Source organism: Strigops habroptila, chromosome 11 (genome assembly GCF_004027225.2).
Source record: "Strigops habroptila isolate Jane chromosome 11, bStrHab1.2.pri, whole genome shotgun sequence".
Taxonomy (NCBI): Eukaryota; Metazoa; Chordata; class Aves; order Psittaciformes; family Psittacidae; genus Strigops; species Strigops habroptila.
Window position 1 is genome coordinate 26,120,662 of NC_046360.1, and position 20,057 is coordinate 26,140,718.

The 20,057-nt window shown below is 45.4% G+C and overlaps 2 protein-coding genes across 2 annotated transcripts; both read right to left on the reverse strand.

Annotated features, from left to right (window-relative positions):
* Positions 1-2,847: 2,847 nt before the first annotated feature.
* Positions 2,848-5,533, reverse strand: VHL (von Hippel-Lindau tumor suppressor). Its single transcript, XM_030501025.1, has 3 exons — positions 5,247-5,533; positions 4,760-4,870; positions 2,848-4,370 (listed from the first exon to the last, which is right to left on the reverse strand). Exons 1-3 carry the CDS (start codon positions 5,431-5,433, stop codon positions 4,186-4,188), a joined length of 483 nt encoding a protein of 160 aa, XP_030356885.1. The 5' UTR covers positions 5,434-5,533; the 3' UTR covers positions 2,848-4,185.
* Positions 5,534-5,645: 112 nt separating this feature from the next.
* Positions 5,646-11,588, reverse strand: THUMPD3 (THUMP domain containing 3). Its single transcript, XM_030501023.1, has 9 exons — positions 11,227-11,588; positions 10,928-11,005; positions 9,879-10,415; positions 8,674-8,804; positions 8,202-8,271; positions 7,707-7,822; positions 7,403-7,513; positions 7,038-7,161; positions 5,646-6,776 (listed from the first exon to the last, which is right to left on the reverse strand). Exons 1-9 carry the CDS (start codon positions 11,440-11,442, stop codon positions 6,645-6,647), a joined length of 1,515 nt encoding a protein of 504 aa, XP_030356883.1. The 5' UTR covers positions 11,443-11,588; the 3' UTR covers positions 5,646-6,644.
* Positions 11,589-20,057: the final 8,469 nt, after the last annotated feature.

The following is a 20,057-nucleotide window of genomic DNA, read 5'->3' on the forward strand; positions in this document are numbered from 1 at the left end:
ATCTGCTTGCATTTTACAATAGAGCAAACTCTTGTTTTCAGGATCAAACTTCCACACTTGGGCAATTTTCTATACTTCTTACCTCAGAAATCATGAGCCTTTCAAGTACCATTAAAGTAACAATGAATTTCTTACCCCCACTGTGGCAAGGAAAAGCTGAAAAATGTGATATTAATGTAGCTACAAGGTCAAAAGGGAAAAATAATAATAATAAAAAAAAAAAGAACACAAATATCCAAATTGTATAATTTAAAACACCACAATTCAAAGTCTCCTTGGGACCTACCCGTTTTAGCAGTAGCACTATTTCAACAGTAACAGTTGAATTTACGGGGGTTTCCCCACCTTTTCCCTGCTTAGCGTCCTTCTGACACATAGCCGTGGGAAGACAATCAGAGCACCTCTGAAAGTCACGCAAGATAAGATTGAAATGTGTGTTGCAAAGAAGCGGATAAAAGCAGGAAGAGAAGACTCTTCTTTCCCTTGGGTACTGGAAAGAAAACGAAACCTTTTGGACTATTTGCCTCGTGGGAGAACAAGGGGAAAGAATGCATTGACAAAACATGCAGCTTCCGTTTTGCACTAATAAAGGGTTTTACAAGGGAACTGAAATTTACTTTTTCACACGGAGACTGGAATGATCCTACACACTCCTGTTGCTTCGCCTCCACTTTCAAATAAAGAGGTATCATTAGGCAGGACTCTGTACTGCCGCGTGCCCTCCTTGAGCCCTTGGGCACTAAACAAACAACTTGTTTCTGTGGCATTTTGCACCTTCAGCTGTTACCCACCACTTCCTGCAGTCGAGCTGGAGCTCAGCCGGGCCCTGACCTCCGCCGCTCCCTGCCTGCCAATGAGACACCACCGTGACTCCAACTGAGAACTACCCAAGTTTGTAATGCACTTGTCACAACCAAATGGCAACTTTCACTCATCACTAATCCAGCTGAGTAATTAGTAGGAGGCTCCATTTCCCAAGCATTACAGCCAGCTGGGTTTATTTTCTCATCTTTTTTTATTCTGACCCAAAGGAGCACTTCAGAAATACACTTTCTCACATATGCTGAGCATTTCTCCATGATTACCTATCTATAACATCTGGGTTTGTTGTTTGTATTTTTAAACATTTTCTCAACAGGAGTTCTTTACTGACCAAACCTTTCTAGTATAGCATTTATGCACCTGCTTTAACAATTCTAATTGAACAGGCTTTTACGTGAATTACTTCCTCGCACCCGTCAGTGCTTTGCACTTTGAATAAATACTCAAGCTGTGGGTTTGGCTGAAGAATGAAAACAAAATGATACCAAAAATGTTATGAGCTATTGCATTCTAACAACCACCAACATGTAATCAAATTGGTTTTTTGCTAGAATGGCTCTGGGTAAAAAAACCAAAGACATACAGCTGGGCTGATGTTACTATTAAACTAGTCCATGGTAGGGTCTGTGAGCATTTGGTAACTGGACTAGCTAAATGAAGGTGTTATTTATCATGCTCACAATCACTGCTGTATTGGTTAAAAAGACAATACAGAACCAGCACCTGTAGAGTACAGACTGTACACACATCAGATTGTGGCACAAGAGTCGAATGGAACATCAGATGTTACTCAGTGGCCTGTGAAAACAAAACCTTGTCACCTATTTGTGAGAGGTGTTGTGAAGTGCTGCTCATCTTAGAGAGGAAGTTGCTAAGCTTTTAAACCTAATACATGGGGGGTGGAGGGGAAAAGGTATTCCATGACTTGTCAACAGGAAAATCAACACTTAGATCATATGTGAGAGCTAATATTAGCTAAGTACTTACACAATTCATATCACAAGAAAATGCAAGAAAACAACTGTGGGAGGAATAGGGGAGGCAGATGCGTGAACAGGCTTCTGCCTCAGACTTTGTATTTGTGTTCAGACCCTCCCTCTCCTGGGCTTCTGGCATAACTTTGGAAAACTCAATTTCATCTGCAAAATAGAAATAGAATTTCTTTCGTTATCTTGTCTAAGGAAAGTATAAGATTCCAAGCATGAATTGCCTCTTGCTACACATTAAGCAAATGATTTAAGTAAATGTAAAGTTCAGCAAAGACAGGATACTCCTATGATCAATGAAATCAGGAGGTAGGTTGTTTTTGGCAAGTCACAGATAAGTAAGTATGCTTTTCTGTCTGCCAACATGCAGGAATCCAAGGAATCTGATCCAATAGCAGTCAAACATTGTACTAGGAAAGCATCACTGACTGGCTGTGTACTGGAGGAAATCACAGACTAATGGAATAAATTTAAATTATTCTACTAAGCAACACAAGAGATGACAGACCCCACATAAATCAGGAACACACAGAACCTTTGTGAAATGTACAGATCTGTTAAACCTAAGACCTAATACCTACTACAGTAAAACAAAAACTAGAGTTGAGCGATCAGTTTTCTGTATCAGTCTAGCCATGCTACCACATTAGCCATAACACAGAGTACCACAAGGACATCAGGAGAGAAACTCCTCTCTGGTATCTGCAGGATCCCACCTGCAGGAGCACTCAGGGGCTCCCAGGAGCTGGGTGACATCCTGTTGTCTGCTCCGAATGCCTGCACAGGCAGATCTGCAAAAGGTGGTAAAAGCACATACTGCTGTGTAGCTATGTTTGTGCACAGACACTGCCTGAAGCTGTGCTAAGTTTTTAGTGTCAGCCACCACTCAGTCTTGCAGCAACAGGGGGCTGCACAGGTTGTAAACTCAATCCAAGAGTATCTGTCACTGATCAGCTAGAATGACTTTCAGGAGTATCACAGGAATACAAGCAGACAGACCCAAGCACCGTGAAGTTACCTGACAGAATTAAAGTACAAATTTAGCATGAATTTACATTTTTATGACAAAGATCAATTCATACACTTCAAATACGTAAGAAAAAACAAGTCTACAAAAAAGGGGAGACATTTCATACTTACAGAACATGTCAACAGTCTCAGTTTCACAGCTGTGTTTCTCAGAATGCATAACTGGAAAGAAACATGTGCCACAGAAATAACCTGCTATAATCTCCTACCATTCTGCTTCTAACAGTGAACAGCACTACATCTGTTACCTGGTGGACAATTCACGTATCTGTTAAAAACTACACTGCTTGGAATGACGTGTATATTCACACAAATACACATCCTAACGGAGGCATGAGGGAACAGAACATAGGTAAGGAAATGTTTTCTCTGCTTATCTAGCCTGTAATAAAGCATGGATGTGTCTGTGAGCTGGATCTAGCAATAGGCCCATCTGAGCTGATGCAGTCTGCTATCTGTTCCTCAGGAGACACCAGCAGCTCAAGTGGTCCCTGCTCCCCTGAAAAGGCCTCCCAACTACTGAACTGCCACACAAAAAGGCACGATTCAAAGCATCTACTGTCTGTGAGCACAACCTGCTAGGCCTGTAACGGGAAGCTGCTGCAGAGGAGAAAGTGTCCCAGAACTAGGTCTATGTGGCTGACCAGGTTGATGACCTTGAGATCCAAGCACAAAGGATAAATAAGGCATTCAAGGCACGATCTGTGTAAAAACATGTCAGCCTGAGTGGACACAACATGGGTTTACACGTGCAAAGCCAAAAGGCAGGAAAACCCCCAAGCATTTACATGTGTCATCTTTCCACCAGCATGATGTTTCAGGCCAGGTCCCCAGAAGGCGTGTTGGAAACCCTCGTGTACACAAACACTACCCACACCTGGTGGGTCACAGGCAACTCTAGGCCAAGCGTGAGAGAGTGAAATTCCACTGAATGCAAATTATTCAAATGAAACTGGTGTGGGTCTGCCACTTACAATCATTAGAGTCTGGATTAAATTAATCCTTAGTGTTACTTACACTCTAATACAATGAAAGCTAATCTGTATGCTCCAAACAGATGACCTGATACTATGTCCCTGTGTGGTGTTCTGAAACAGTCCAAATAAAAAAACTGAGCTTCATCCTCCAGAGCTGCTGGTTTGCAACGTGCATAACGAGGAGCAGCAGTGAACCATCAGGAACCTGGTGTGCTCCTACATGCCGTTTAGTCTTTGGGAGCAGACTTACCAAGTTAACTGAGTTTATGTCTCAGAACATAAAAGAGAGACACCAGTTCTTGGCATGTTTCGTGGCAGCTCTTCCTGCTTTAACTCTGAGTTTGCTATTTGAATAGTCCGGAGTAATCACGTTATTCAGGAATTCCGTTCCTCAGTGTTTCACTTCTCTCCAGAGAAAGCCGCTGAAGATCCTTCTTAACATCAGGATGATCTTCCAGCTCTTCATATAACGATCGAACAATGTCCAGTTTCCTGTAGTCCACTGGTTTGACTAGACTGCGAACAACCTGGAGGCACCGTTCTTTCAGGGTAAACACTGCAGTTAAACACAAACACACACACAGCCTCATCACAAGGGCACTCGTTAGCTGCTGCCTCCAACACAGACAGTACTTCTCCAAGTACATGAACCCAGAACGTGACATGCAACAGTGCTACTCACTAGAAATGAAGAAGAAGAAGAAGAAGAAGTTGTTTCCTGTGGCAAGGCATGCTACAAAACCCATCAGGGACCTCTTTAAAACTGGCTATCTGCCAACAGCTCTGTTAACAGCACAGGTCTGTCTAGAAACCCTCATGCTCTCTTCCCATTTGAGGCAGACCTTATTGTATGAGGACCTGATTTCTCACAAGACCCTGATGCCCAAAGAGACCATGTTCACAGCCCACCCATCCCCATAGCACACATGCTCCCTCTCGGCTTACCTGGCAGCGTGATGTCTGCTTTATTCACATTGGGAGCCGCTATGAACAGCTCCTGCTGGTTAACAAGGAGCCCATCGTTTGTCCCTGCATCCCGGAACAGCCAGAGGTGACCTGGGAGAGAAAGAAGGAGAAAACACCGCCGTTGTGGTTCTTTTTAATGAGTGGTTTGTGGGGCTACTGAACCAAAATGCTCTCCAGCTGGGCTCCCTGCTTACAGGCAATCGCTGCGGCCGTGGTCACCTGTGTGACTGGGTGTCACCGAGGAGGGAGAAGAGGAAAGGAAGAAAGAGGAAAGGAAAAGGAAGGAAAGACAGCAAAACGCGAGCGGTGCGGCCTTCGGAGCCGAGCCGAACCCGGTGGCGGAGCGCAGGCCCCGCTCCTCCCCGGACAGCCGGGGCTGACCCTGACAAGCACCGGCGGGGAATCCCGGTGGAGCCGCCCCGCCCGTACGCACCCAGACCCTATACCCGCCCCGCCGCACGCATACCCCGGTAGCTGTGCATGACCCGCCCGGTGCGCGGCTGCAGGACCGGGTAGTGTCGCGGCTTGCCCTCGAAGTCCACCCAAACCGGGAGGACGGAGCGCGGGCTGCGGTTGTTGAAGACAACCTCGGAGAGCTCACGAGTGTTAACGGAGCGCAGGCACGGTCCCATGGACGGCACCGGTGTAGACATCGCCGCACCCGCTCCCCGCCGCGGCCGTCGGGAACGAGCATGCGCCGGGGGGCGGGACCGCCCCCCGGCGCATGCTCGTTCCCGACGGCCGCGGCGGGGAGCGGGTTGGTGGCGGCGGGAGCGCGCACATCGCTCGGGCACCCGCATCGCTGTTCCCGCTGTATCACACACAACCATGTGCTAACAAAGCGTGAAAGAACACAACACACGTCTCCTATGGAAAACTTGCAAAACTTTACTAGTTGTTAATTCGCCTCTGAACGCACACAATGAGCATGAACGGTTTAATGGCAAACTGGTGTGCTCAGCCAGGAGGCTTGAGAAATCACAGTACAGTTACAGAAGGAAAAAGTTGGAACTTTAACTTATTCAACAGGTAATATTGTGGCGTAACTATGGCAGTTAAATCACCTCAGATTTAAATGTATTGCCAACTTGATGTGCCTACAGAAGACACTGAAAACACTAATAGAACTGCTGAAAGTATCTCTGTTCTCCACTTAGTTTGCTAAGGCTGTGTGTGTCCCCTCACCGACAGCAGTGGTACATTAAGATGGACGAGATGTTCACTAATAGCACTTAGTTGAGGTAACAGGCAAGAAAAACAGTAGCATAGGCATCCTGTTTGCTAACTGGCATCTGCTTATCAGGCTGTAACGAAACAGACAGTGGTTTATTATCTTAAGTGTACATTTGGGCAACGGTATTAACTACGAAACTTCAATCTGGAAAAAGCCTACATTAAAGAGACACTAACTCTAAACCCTTCAAGGTGGCAGCCAGAGTAGTCTTGTTAGTCATTTTAAGATACATATGATTTCTACAGTTTGGGAAATAAATTAACTGTTACCTCCAAAGCTGCCTCAACGTGGTTTCTACTATAAGCAGAGGAAATAAACATTGAACTAAGAACTACACTGAACATGGTAGAGAAGACTCAGGCAAAGGAAAGCATTACTAATTCAACTACAGACTTTCACCACTTTTGGGTGGTGGGGAGGAAAGAGGTGATTTAAATAACAAGGTTTCAGAACATAGTACAAGCAGTAGCTCTTAAGTTGATCCCTGGTTTAGTATTTGTGTTACGCAATTTTACACCGGTTGTTTGGGTTTTTATTTAGGAAATGACAGGTCTATGCTCTTGGATGTCTGCTTTGCCAGAGTGCCATTCAACAAGTTCTGGAGATGTCTGTTGTCTTCTTCTGTGCAGGTTACCAGAATGATCGTTTTTCTTCTGCTCTTTCCCAGGTGCGCCTCAGGAGGTACACTGCGGCGTGAAGGCCCCCGACGTTCACCCACACAGTCTGAGCTCTGCGCCAGATGTGGCCCAGTCGTGACAAGGCCTACGATGCAAACACACAGCCAAAGAGTGATGGTGGCTTCCAGACAAGACAACGAGGGTAAATTTGCTTTAGAAATTCTTGTTGATTATTCTAAATCACATCTGATGGCTATGTCAAATGACAACTCAGGTCCAAAACTGGGTTTAAGTGTTACTAACTACTGCTCTCAAAAAATCACCTTCTGTCATGAAGACAGCTTACAATTTTTCCTCAATATATTTCCAAGTGTAAGCAGGTTTGATTTTATCTCACAGAACACACCTTGGCAAAGCATTTCTTGTCCTGTGTAAGCAGCACAGCCCTGCCTGTCCCTGGTGTGCAGATCCTGCCCATCTCCAACAGGCATGCTGGATACAGATCCCAGTTCTTCTTCTTGGACCCGATTCTGCAAAATAAATTAAGATCCCCTTTGTGATCACTGAAGAACAGTTAAGTGTTGTTGGTCTTTCACAGATGGATTAGCTCATTCAGGACCATGTTTACTATTAATTTCAACCTCAATTTTTAATATAAAGTATGCAATACTTCTTAATTAAATAACTAACTAGGGAGAACCCCAACCCTGGACAGGCAAGCATATGCAGCAGCAGCAGCTCAGCACAGCACCTTTACCAGCGATACTTCACCTCTTTCCAAATGGCATGTCTGACACAATGATGTCCACAGATCCAGTCCGCAAAGGGAGATTGCAAATATCCCACTGAATGATGTCTAAAGGTATGCCCGGGGAAGCAGTGCTGCAAGTGCAAAGACGGTTATCTCAGACACGGTTTATGGAGAGTATTTTTAGATTGAGGAGGTCTATAATGTTGGCAAAAAGAATAAATGGGAATATACAAACAAGATAGTCACATGCATGAATACAAAAAGGATTTCTTTGCACACAATACTACAGGAAAAGAAAATCACTCCTCTCTTCGCGCTTCTCACCTTTCCTTATTCTCATTTTTCTTCAGTAAAGAACAGATGTTGTTTGCTGCTCTCTTTACAGCTTGGGGGTTGTTATCACCAGCGATGTGGTAGCAGCTAGGCCATTCTGTAGCTCCCTGGGGGGAAATATTGACAATAAGCAACACTAACATTGACACTGATGAATTTAAAACAAAACAAACAGAAGAATCACTCGAACATGACAGAATACAACAAAGCAACTGGAGGCAGATGTCAGTGATTTTAAAATCCTGTAATAGGTATCTGTTACAAGTACTATGAACCTTAAAATTTTAAAGTACTTTCAGATTCTTCCTGCTACAGGTTTGGGAAGGAAAACAACGTCACTTACAAAAAGTGTGTCTGTTTAAAAGCTGGTGAGAGACACTTCTGTTGTTCACTATTCAGTTATTAACAAGGAAACTTAGATGTATCACTCAGCTGCAGATACTGCCATGTATACTGTATTAAGTTACAAAATAAAGGAGGAATCACCTCTATTGGTATTGCACCTGTACCACACATGGGATCAACTATGATATCTGTCGGCTGTGGATCACAGAGCCTGAGGAACAGAAGAAAAGATGGTGAGAAGTCTGAAAAACATGAATTTCTGTAAGGAAGGAAAATGGAACTATTTAAATCACTCTGATTCCAACAAAAAAACCTTCTATGTGACTTTTTTCCCCCATTCACTAATTAGCATTTTATAAACAGCAGTACAGGGAAATACTTTCAAGCATGTGATACAGAATTTTGAACACTGGCAACACAGCGAACATTTACTTTGCTTAGCTGGAAAACATCCGCTGTCAATTACAAAGCACACTGCTTCAGCAACTACGCTTACTTTCTTTCTTTAACAGAAAAGGCTTTTGAGGAACGAGTGGGGGGACAAAGGATCTAATTTCCGAAATAAAATGACTTGTTAACTGAGAATAATACAATGCTATGCAATCACACTGACCTAAGCATGCCATAAGCGAGAGTTGAACGCAGAGTTGTGGGTCCAAAATGTGTAATATTCCGTCTGTGAAGACTCTCTTCCGTTAATGCAATACCCACAACTACTTCATTATTGTGAATATTCAGAAGAACCTAAAGAAAAAAGCTTGAGCTAAATTTCAGCAGTAACAGAAGTTATCCATAATATGACTGGTAAATACTTATGAGACTCTCAGATGTCAATTTAAAAAACATGAACTGCGTATAAAAGGGCACTCCTGGGAACAAAGCAATGCACTATTTATGGCAACAAGGGACAAAATTCTGGAAAGCATTCACACGTTTTCTCATTCACACAGAACCTTTTACACAAGACTTCAGAGAATGCTATAACCATTATGCTGACTTTTAAAAAGTTGTGTTTTGTAAGTACAGGGGAGAAGTTGGGTCCTGCAAGTCACAGTGAAGCGTCTGCAAAGCAGCAGTAAAATCATATACCTACTCCCCTTCACTGTATTAATCTGGAAGGTGAAAAACTTGTTCTAGGGCAGTGGGCCAGCCCTTCACGGATCTGCAAGAAAAACTTGGGGTTTCTGCGCCTCAAAAACAGTGGACCAGTCCTCGCCTAACCTTTGCCTTCCCTATGAGTAGTAGACACCGGACAATTAACGTTAACCCTTTCTGCCCCCTCACCCATAAACTACAGCTTCCAGATGGTGTCTCTTCTGTGAACTTACACCTATATAAACCACCAGATTAAGGGAAGATTTATTGAGCGTGAAAGTAAAGCAGAAAGCACCTGTGTTGTATTTAAATATGAGTAAAACCAAGTGCTACAGGAGGAAGCAATACTCGGTAATAGCCAGCTTTTGCTGTGGTTGAGGGAGAGGGGAAAGGTTTTGGGCACTGACTCGGGTCATGTTAGTCAGCTAACTGGAGAAGACAACAGCATTTGCAGAGCAAAAGACGGAACTCAAAGAAGGGGAGCTGTGCCCATGTTGGGCCAACAAAAGGGATTACTACGATGGATGGTCAAGGCAAGTGGTGGGATGCGGGGATATACATGATGTGCCTGTGAAATAAGTGCCTCTGAGGAGGCCGTGACTTCAGCATTTCAGTTTTCAGTTCCAGAGCCATCTTCTGAAAGCATTTTGGAGCACTCTGTGCATCAGAACTAACAGTTTTTACAACAGAAATGCAGGTATTTTCCAAGGCACAACACTGTACCTCCACATCAAAGTTAGTCATGTCAGCTTTCCACTGGAAGTGCTCCTGCACGGCTCCACCGAAATCTCTTGCAGCCTCATTTGAGGTGAAACTGTGTTTGTCTCCCGCTCTATTGCATGTCACACGGAACTTCAACACCTTCGCCTCTCTGTCGCTTGCCCTGCCGTCAGGAGCCTTGGTCTCAGTCCCAGCACCCGCCTGCAATTCATCTTTAGCATCTGATTGTTCATTGTTATCCTCCTCCTCCTCCTCGTTTTGGGATGCCACTTCTGGCGTCTTTTCTGTATCCTGACCATCAGCGGGTTCTACACCTGCAGTGTCTTGGGCAGAGTCCTCCTCTTTCTTGGCATCTTTTTGATCTGCTCCTTTCTCTTCTCCATCGTTATTCAGCTTCTCTTTGCCTGCAGTACTCTGCGGATTGTGTTTTTTGCGTTTTGTCTTTTTCTTTTTTAAGCTGTTGTTCAGCTCCCAAATTTTTAATGGATCAGTCCAGGGCAGCTTTTTAACCAAATCTTCCAAATCCTTTAGAGCATCTTCCTTTAACAGACAAAAAAAGGTGTGCTTTAAAGTCATTCCATCCCTTTCAAAGCCATCACTTTTAAAAAAGTCTCTCAAACTATTTTCCTACCCATGTACCCATTACACATTTAAAGCTTAGAGCTTTTTGTGCTATTTATGTCATAGCGACACTGAATTACACTTCATGTCACAGAACCCATAGTATTTCAAAACTCATAGTCTTGTCAAATAAACACCTAACACTAAAATGACTGAAGTGATACTTCACTGTCCTGTGTCTACGTGTGACCTACAAGCATGGCATTGGCTCTCATCCCAGATTTTGCCCATACAACGTATTTAATTGAAGAAGTGATGTTAGACAACACAACCACACTCCTGTTTGCCAGACCAACAAAGAAGAACCAGGATAACACCACAAATAACCCCCTCCAACTTGCTCATAAAACAGAATACTTTCTGCAACTAGTCCTACGTTAAAAACACCACCACAAACCCCAGAACCGGTTGAGGGATGAGGAGTAACTCACCTTGGTTTCTTTAAATTGATAGTCTTTGAACTCCTGAACAACAACAAACAAGTTATCCACTGACCTTAGGCGATGGACCTGGAAGAAACGAGAAACCGGGCGCACGTTACCGACCGGGCCCGCGGAGGGGGCTGTGCTTGCTGCCGTTACCCGGGCACCTTCCGGGCCCCATTCGGGGACCGCGTTCTCCCACTCCGCCTCGGGAGCGCGGGGCCCGGCCGCTGCCCACCGCCCCAACGCGAGCGCGGCACAACCGCCCCGGTACCAGCCGCGGCCCCGGGCAGCGGGAGGGAGCGGACCTGCGGCAGGCCCCGGGCCGGGACCTCGAAGTAGATCTTCCCGCGGTCCCTGCTGATGCGGGAGGCCGAGCCCAGCTTCTCCTGCACCTCCTCGGCCGCCATCACCTCGAACCCAGTGGGCACGGTGGCGCCGATAACGGCCGCCAGCTCTGCGCACTCCCCAGCCGCGGCTGCACCCGGACCCAGTGACCCCGCATCGCCGCCCGCCTCCGCCATGTCCCCGGGCCGAGGGATCGCGGGGCAGGACCCGACCCGACCGGACCGAACCGAACCAGGCTCAACCGAGCGCTCCCGCCGCCCAACCGTCCCCGCCACCGGCACACACAGCGCCACGCGCCGCCGCCGCCCGCCCCTTCCGCTTCCGGGCCGCGCACCGGCCCGCTGGCCGCAGGGCGGCAGCGCTCCCTGCTGCCCGGCGGCACCGGCCCGGGGGACTCGGCGGAGCAGCCCCTGGGTCCCAGCGCTGTGCCCGGTGCCGCGCTCGGCTGGGTCTGCCCCAGCGCAGCAGCCGCCGGGCCGGGAGAGCCCTCTGCCTCCGGGTGTCAGACCATGGGTGGACGCTGCCGAACTTCCCCGTGTTATGAAAAGTACCGGATTCCCTTGGTCTTCGGGATGTTGCTCTGGGAATGTGTCAGCGCCAGAACCGATTTTTACATAAAAACCTAGCTGCTATACGGGGTTTTTTTAGGAGGCACAGGAAGAGAGACAGGCCACTCTAAATGTCTTCCATGACCATGGCTCCATCAGTGTGGCAAAGTGTGAACTGTATGAAGCTGAAAGAGCTCAATTCCATCCTCTCTTCTCCAAATCACAGTCACAGACTGGTTTGGGTTTGAAGGGACCTTAAAGCTCATCCAATTCCAACCCCCTGCCACGGGCAGGGACACCTTCCAAGCAGGTTGCTCCAAGCCCCTGTGTCCAACCTGGCCTTGAACACTGCCAGGGATGGGGCAGCCACAGCTTCTCTGGGCACCCTGTGCCAGCGCCTCAGCACCCTCACAGGGAAGAGCTTCTGCCTAAGATCTAACATAAACCTCCTCTCTGCCGGTTTAAATCCATTCCCCCTTGTCCTGTCACTACCTGCCCCTGTAAATGTTCCTCTCCAGCTTTCTTGTGAAATCCTGTAGTCTTCACCTTTTCCCAGCATTGGATTTATAAATGTAAACCCAACTTGCCCCTGCAGCTTGTTCTTCCGCAGTGGCAGTACTGGCAACAGCACTGTTTGTTTTTGTTTTCCCACGTACGTTCTGATTCCGCTCTGGCATTTCAGTAACAAGCAGGGTGCCTCAAGCGCTGCTCTTGCCATTAAGCCTTCTGAAGCACTGCTTTGCTTTCACATGAGAAGTATGTGTGCGAGAGTGTGTCTCAGAGAGGGAAGGTGTGGGTTTTATTCCATCAGTTTATTTTTAACTTGTGATTCAAGTCTGAAAATACAGAATTTAAAGCATGGAATTTGGGTCATAAACACACTGGAGAAAGTTTCTGTGAAACGGGCTCTTTGATGAGAACTTAAAAATAAGCCAAAGCAGTAAGAACCACTGGGGTATGCTCACATCTTGTGATCTGCAGCTGGCACCCTGAGAGATCTTTCCAGTGTGGTGGCAGTGCCATGATACTGGGTGTGATGGCACTGCACAAACTTATATCCCCATGTAACTGCAGAAGCAGCCCGTGACGCTGCCCCTTTGCTGCAGTATGTTACAAGGTGCAGATGAAGTCGGTGTGGTTTGCTGGCCAGGCGATGGGAGCATCCTGCTCCACGCCTGCAGCACAGCAAGGGCACACCAGAAGCAGCAGGAACCCCACCAGGCCGGATCCTGGGGTGTGCATCTTGCTGCTCACATTGATTTTACAGGTTTTGCTTAGCTCTATGCTGCACCAACACCTATAGTGAGGGAGAGCTTTGTGGATCTAAGTGGGATAACGAACTCGTACTGCTGAGCTACTCTCAACAGCCGACTTTTCAGCATGTTTTGGTGAAGGTGTTTGCCAGACACTTAAATTAATTCCGTATGTCTGGTCTGTCAGCAGCAGCTCTGACCCTCCCCAGCTGGTCTCAGATTGAAAGGTGAGAACCGGTAACAGCCTGCCTTGCTTCAGCTCCTGAAATCTGTCCAAGCACCACTCACAGAATTATTTCCTGCCAGTGGCCAGGTCCTGCAGTAGCTGAAGACAGCTGTTTGTCTAATACCCATGCAAGACTCTTAGCATAATACCCCACTTCGCTTGCAGCTTTCCTCCTAAAAACTCCTGACGTGCTCTGTGAATGTAGAGCTGAAGCATCTTTCAGCTTGAACTGAGGGAGATGTCACCTTTGTGAATGACAGAGGCAAAACCACTCAGACCAGCACTGCATGGCACAACGCATGGCAGTGGGAGTGAGGAGAGATTTTTGCCTAAGGATTCAGGACAAACCCTCCTGAGTGGGAGGCACACTGGCAGTGTAATACATGGAACTGCGTTAACTTTTCTGTTAAGATCTTATCCTGAGAAGGGTCCCACACAGTGAGTTAGAGGACAGGCCTCCCACACGATCTGGAAGGTGCAGACTCAGCCGTCTGTGTGTCCTTGACTGCCACTGAAATCCGTGTATCTGTTGAACCCTTAGGAAAACTTTGCAGTTGCTTTCAGTGGGAACGTGGCGATGCACCGTGGTGATGGCACGCCAGCACTTTATGGGTCAGAAGAGAGCTGACCTGGCAAAACTCAGAACAGTTTCCATGGAATCTAAGTATTTTAATTCTCATTCTTTGATTATAGAACCCGTGGTTATAGAAAGCTTCTGTATATTTCAAAGCTTTCTTGAGTGACTATGAGATAACACCCCTTGTATCCAACTGTGTATTATGTCATTTCTGTCTCTTTCAGCAGAAGCAGACGATAGATATATTGGTCATTGGGGCTGTATAGATACATAAGCTGGGACATAGTGTTGTAAATGTAAGTGCAAAAAAGGATTCTTGCTGTGCTGTTCTGTTAGTAGTAGCATACATGTTCTTGTTTATCCAAACAGCCAATATATATTTTACATATAGATAATATTGGACGTGTTTTGGTAGGAGAGAAAAATGACAAACTGCCGTCAAAAGAAACCAGAGTTGTATTTTCATGCCCATTATGAATCCCTGTTCCCAGAGCCAAGAAATCAAACTGGCTCGCAGAAGAGGAAACCTCCAGTTAAAGCAAGAAGGTACCTGTTGGGTAGATCTGTTAGACTCGTTACAGACCACAGCAGTTCCTGATGAGCTGGCAGCATCGATTTCACGGCTGGTTTAGTGCATACCTGAAGAGGAACATTGCTGTCCATTTGTCTGGAAGGTTTTTTGTGTTGGGTGAATTGGTTCTTTCAGTTTGGAAGGCACACTTCAAACAGCAGGCTGAATCCCGGAGGATACTGTGGTTTTCTCTGCTGTTGCTTTTCAGGGTTAATCAACAGAGCGATGGAAACAGCAACCGTCCAACTAAAGAAAGTGTCCTAGTATTATCCTGGAGTAAATTATTTGTCTCATAATATTGGCATATAACTGAAGAACATTTACAACAAACTTAACTTACTAAACCAAATAACTTATCCTATAATTGGGACTATAGAATGAATATAGAAAAAGAATAATCTGGATTTTGCATCATCATGTACCCCAGAATAGGCATACGACTGTGCACAGCAGCTCTATGGTTGGTTTGCCACTGACTTGCTGTGTAACTTCAGCATAATTTGTAAATTTGTTTTTAAAAAACATGGTTTGGGTCTCTATGTGATGAATTGGGGTTTTCTTTCAATTTTTGTTACTAGCTTCCCACATGAGAAAATTCTGGGTTTCTGGCCTTTTTGGGTGTTTGGGTTTTTTCATAGGTGACCTGTTAGATAATTGGATGGATTCTTTCAGTTCAGACCTAAATAAAGCAACTCGGTGACAAACCATTCAGAAATGTATGATTTTCAGAAGATGTTGTTTGACTACAGATAGTGCAGCAAGCAAACAAAAACCCCAAGAACCTCAAACAACCAAATCCTTTCCTTTCTCAAAAGCTCAGTTACCACTTTTGGACTGTTTGTGCACTGCCATTCCCCTGTTTTGCAGGGATCAGACTTTTCTCCAGGAAGTCTCTGGAGTCCTTTGGTGAACAGCCCTGAATTTCAAAAGTAAAAGTCAAGCAAATGAATGCTTGTTGGCTCTAGGGCAGTATGAGAGGGGTGTGCTGTGCTGGGACAAGTTGCACTGCAGCAAGTTAGATTTCAGCAAAACCCATGGGTCTGGAGGATTTGTTAGCACGGACTGTGCGGATTGAAATGCCTGTGTGTTTGCAAACCACTGTCAGTCAGACAGCTTGCAAGAGCACCTTCCCTCTGTGCTGGTGGTGAGGGGCTGGCATGGTTCCATTTGGAACTGCAGTGCCAGCCTTCCAGTATGCCAGAGCCAGCTCTTGAGAGCAGGAGTACTGGGCAGTGAGGCAGGCAGAGGGATGCTCTGGGGCATTGTGTCCTGGTGGCTCTTCTTGCTGTCACACAAGGCTGGCAGAGCAGCGGGCTGGGAGGCAGTGCTGGTAAGCCATTCCTCAGCAGTGTTCTTCATCAAGTTGCTTCATTTTTCTCAAGTTTTACTATTTCCTGTGTGGGAGAGAAAGATAATATAGTATAGTGTTTGGGAATCCCCAGCTGAAGTATAAAGTAATGTTATTTTGAAACCCAGAGATCAGAAGAGGGGTGAATTGGCAACTTAATGGTTACCGGATGGCAGAGACTTAGTATTTATGGTAGCACTGGTGAGCCCCCGTGCCTTCCTCAGAAGAGGCGTGAACTGAAGCTAGCGGGTGATAAGCCGAGACAAATAGTTAACAACTTAAAGTGAGAAATTGTATAGCAAACTCTTATTACTGGAGGTATTTTGTTAACAAGGGGATGGTCCCACTTTTCCTGTCCCAAATAAGCCTCAATTAGCAACCTCTGTATGAGCAGCATGGGTGGTTGCAGAGCTGTGTGCAGATGAGTGATAAGGCGGTACAAGAACAGGAAGCTCATACTACAAAACATAAAAGATGTGCTTAAAATGTCAGACTGACCTAGCCATTCAGTGCTGGGTCATGCACACTTCTGCCCAGAGAAACCCATGTTTGTCCTCTGCGAGGTGTGTTAAATGAAAACTCTGCTGAGGGAGCTTCACCTAGCAAGAAACTTAACGTGCACACAAAACTTCACACCACTAACAGTTTCACGAAAGCAGTGAAAGGTGTTCAAAGTTCTTGCTTGACTTGGACCAGAATAACTGAAATTAACTTCTTGGATTGGTTTGGTAGGGCATAAACAGATTTAGAGATGGCAAGTTATGTCTGCACCTGCCTTGCCTGGAGAAACTGCTTATATTGAGTTAATTTCAGAGTTGCAGAATTAATCTGGTGTGAACCGGTATGATTTGTCTTGCAGTAACAGGGATGTGTTGTATAAATCCCATCCAGTGCTTAATTTTGCAAAGGTTGAAGTTCTCTGAGCAAGGAAATACTTTTTCTTCTAAACCAGTCCCTAACACACAGCTGCAAAGCCTGTGCCTCCCAAGACATACTGGAGGAGAAACCTGGTCTTCATGAAGAGACCACCACAAGTGGGGCTCCTCAGAACAGCCCAGTTTTTTAAGAAAGCATTAAGGAGTGCTGGGATCCCTAAATATTCCAGGCCATCATGAGAAAGCTGGAGGATAGGAAGATTAAATATCCATGACACATCATCCTAAGAAATCCACATCAAAGAAAACCTTTAAAGTGAGACAGTTGATCTTTTTCAGCTTCTTGATTTTGCTTCAGATCATCTCAACTTTTACTTTGGACTGAAAAACATCATGATTAATCCAAATTAAACATCACAATTAATGCAAATCCTTGGCACCTGCCCTCACAGTGAAGTCCCGTGTAAGCTGCCACATGTCACTCCAGATGTGTCAGCCGTTCAATCAAGCGAAAGCCTGTCTACAATAATGATGTGCAGCCGGTGCTTCCCTGACATCTCTCATCCAAAGACCTCCTGGGCTTTGCATTGTAGCAGCAGCGTGTGTTGAGTCTGGCAGAGTGGTACGGGTGTAGCTTGGTTTTCATGGTCTCTGGGTTCATCTGCCCGAGTCATTGTGCTCTTGGAGGCTGTTGGGAAGGATGAAGTGGTCGGGGTTTTCAGGATCCTGCCTGCAGAGAGCCTGGAGTGCTTGGCAGAAAAGGCAAGTATGGTTCCAGACATACTGCAGCTAACTTCATTAGAAGAGGAACTATTACCTTCACTCATTTATTTGAGGTGGTTTGTGAAGACTTGATGAGTTAAACTTCAGGGCCAAAGGAGTTGCTTGCCTGAAATGTCCTTGAATGGAAAGAAGCATTTCAGCTATCCCAGAAATGATTCTTTGTCAGAATGAAGGAATCAAGGCTGAGAAGGAACCACAGTAACAGCGCCAATTAGACAGTGAGTAAGGAAAACACAAACAGATTAGACATACTGACCTCAAATGGGATCAGGAATCAGAATGGTCAGCACTCTTGTCTTCCTGGGAATTACCAGATAACTGCAAATGACTTTTTGTACCCTGTGGCAGAAGCATGCTAATTATCACTGCTAGCACTAGCACCACACTGCTGCCTTCATTCAGTGCCACAGTGGAAGCTCTGCAGGTCTTACCTTACCTTACCGCGGTACCACTCTATTCTGCATGGGATTTATTCTCCAACTCAGTGCTGCATGAGACCTTTTTTGTTTCTGACAAGTCACAAACATGTACTATTTTCCAGCTGTCTCTCTGTCCTTGCACTAGCATGCCACACTGCAGGACAGAGCAGGATTATCTCTTGGTTGTGATCATAGAACATTTTAGATCCAAATATGTGAACAGCAAAACCGCAGTTCCACACATTTTCTTGCGGATATGAAGAAAATCACAAGTCTATGTAAGACTTGTAAGGCTTTCTATATTCTGCTTGTTTAGCCATAGCTTCTTTTAAAATACATATGAAAACAGTAGAGTGAATTAATTTCTGGGATAACCTTACTGGCTTTACTAGATACATTTGAAGCTCATCTGAAGGTAATCCTGGGTTCACTGTGATAGTCAAAATCAGAAGAAACTGAAGAAATAGTAATTTGCTGTTTACATCTCTTCCTACATTCATAAAGCATTTTCCCTCTGGTGAGCTATCTTAGATCTCCGTATCAGAGATCATATCAGCTTACCCTTAATGAAAACAAATGCACTGCAGACCACCAATGGAGCCCTGTATGTGGGTCTTGCACATGGACAGGAAATTACTGCATTGTGTGCATGGTTGTTGAGAGAAATGCCAACAAAATGAATATTTGTGTAATGCTGAGTGTTACTAAAAATGGGTTCCCAAGGTATTCCAGAATTTTATAGACCATTGCACCATTTGGCAATTAGAGGATAAAAAGGAGGGGTGCTTGAAAAGCTGTAGTCAGAGGTAACCAAATCCTGAAGTCTTATTTGAGGATGGATGAGCAAGATCCCATTATTGTTAAGTTTTCCTTTGATTTTGAATGAACATATATTTTAGAAAATTAATTTCTTTGAAAGGCATATTCAAGAAAAGAGTTGCCTCTTATTGCAGCTAATACAGGTCTGGATTGTATTTCTTTTTGCTTCTGGCAAATGGATTGGGTTGGTCTTTAGTTCAGAGAAGAGGGCGGTGGTAACTCCCAGCTCCAGCCATCTGGTCTAAAATTCTTGACCAACCATTTCCCTTCTCTGTGAATGTGCGCAAGTCAGTTGTTAGGCATCTGAATCCAGTTGTCACGTACCTCCAGCAACTGAAGAATCTTGCCTAATCTTGTAGGTACCTAAAAGCTATAGATACCCAAATTTCTGTCAGCAGACATGAGCGTAACTGCTGAATTCCTGAAGCTGTTCATCAGCTCGTGCCGAAAGCCTAGAAGCATTTTCAGACGAGACCTTCTCTTTTTCCAACTTGTCCATGGAAACTCATCCAGAGATATCAATCTCTTGCTCAAATCAAAGCATCCTCAACCCGAACCTTTCCCAAAAGAAAGATACTGCAACCTTCTGTGGTGAGCTTTATGGGCTCCCTTTTGTCTTGTCAATCGAGTGGAGGGAGAGGGTCCGTCAAAGCTCCTCTTCCACATGACCTGGAGAAGAAATCTTCTCTGTGGGTGTCCTAGCCGTTTGTTCCAGCTGTGTGTGGGTTAAGTCTCTGCTGTTGCAGTCACCTCTCCCATGTCAGTACTTACTGAATCATTGCCTGGTCTGGGAGCTGAGGTGCATCCCTGAGACAAAACTGACCAGGATTCCAGCTCCACCTCCAAACCTGGCAGGGCAAGGAGGTGTAATCCAGCTGGTGAATATCGGGAAAGCCGTTTTCCCTGAGGAAAAGATAATTTATCTTACATGCCACGGGCCAGGTGGTGAATTTCAAGTTGGACACAAGAAGTATCTAACTGCTTTAGGGCTTGAACCATACATCCCTTCTCTGCATTTCCTGCTGGCTAGCTTAGGTTTAGATGGCTTTCTAGATCCCTTGCTGAGTATTTAACCATTCATCTCCACTGTGGCACTGTGAAGGAACCTGTCTGCACACCCTAGTCAGTACTGTGGATCTCCCGGCAGCAAAACACTGCCTGCTTACACTGCACCCCATAATAAAGCAAGCTACTTTAAACCCAAATCCCAGTGCTTTTCAGTCTTGAGCTCCAGTGTGATTACACACTGTAAATGGAGCCCAGCCTCCTACACCATTTAGACATACTTGAAAATATTATCCTCTCTGTTGCAGTGCTCCACCTCTAAAATGTCTCAAATAGTTGTGAGAAATCCAATGAAATTATGAGGTAT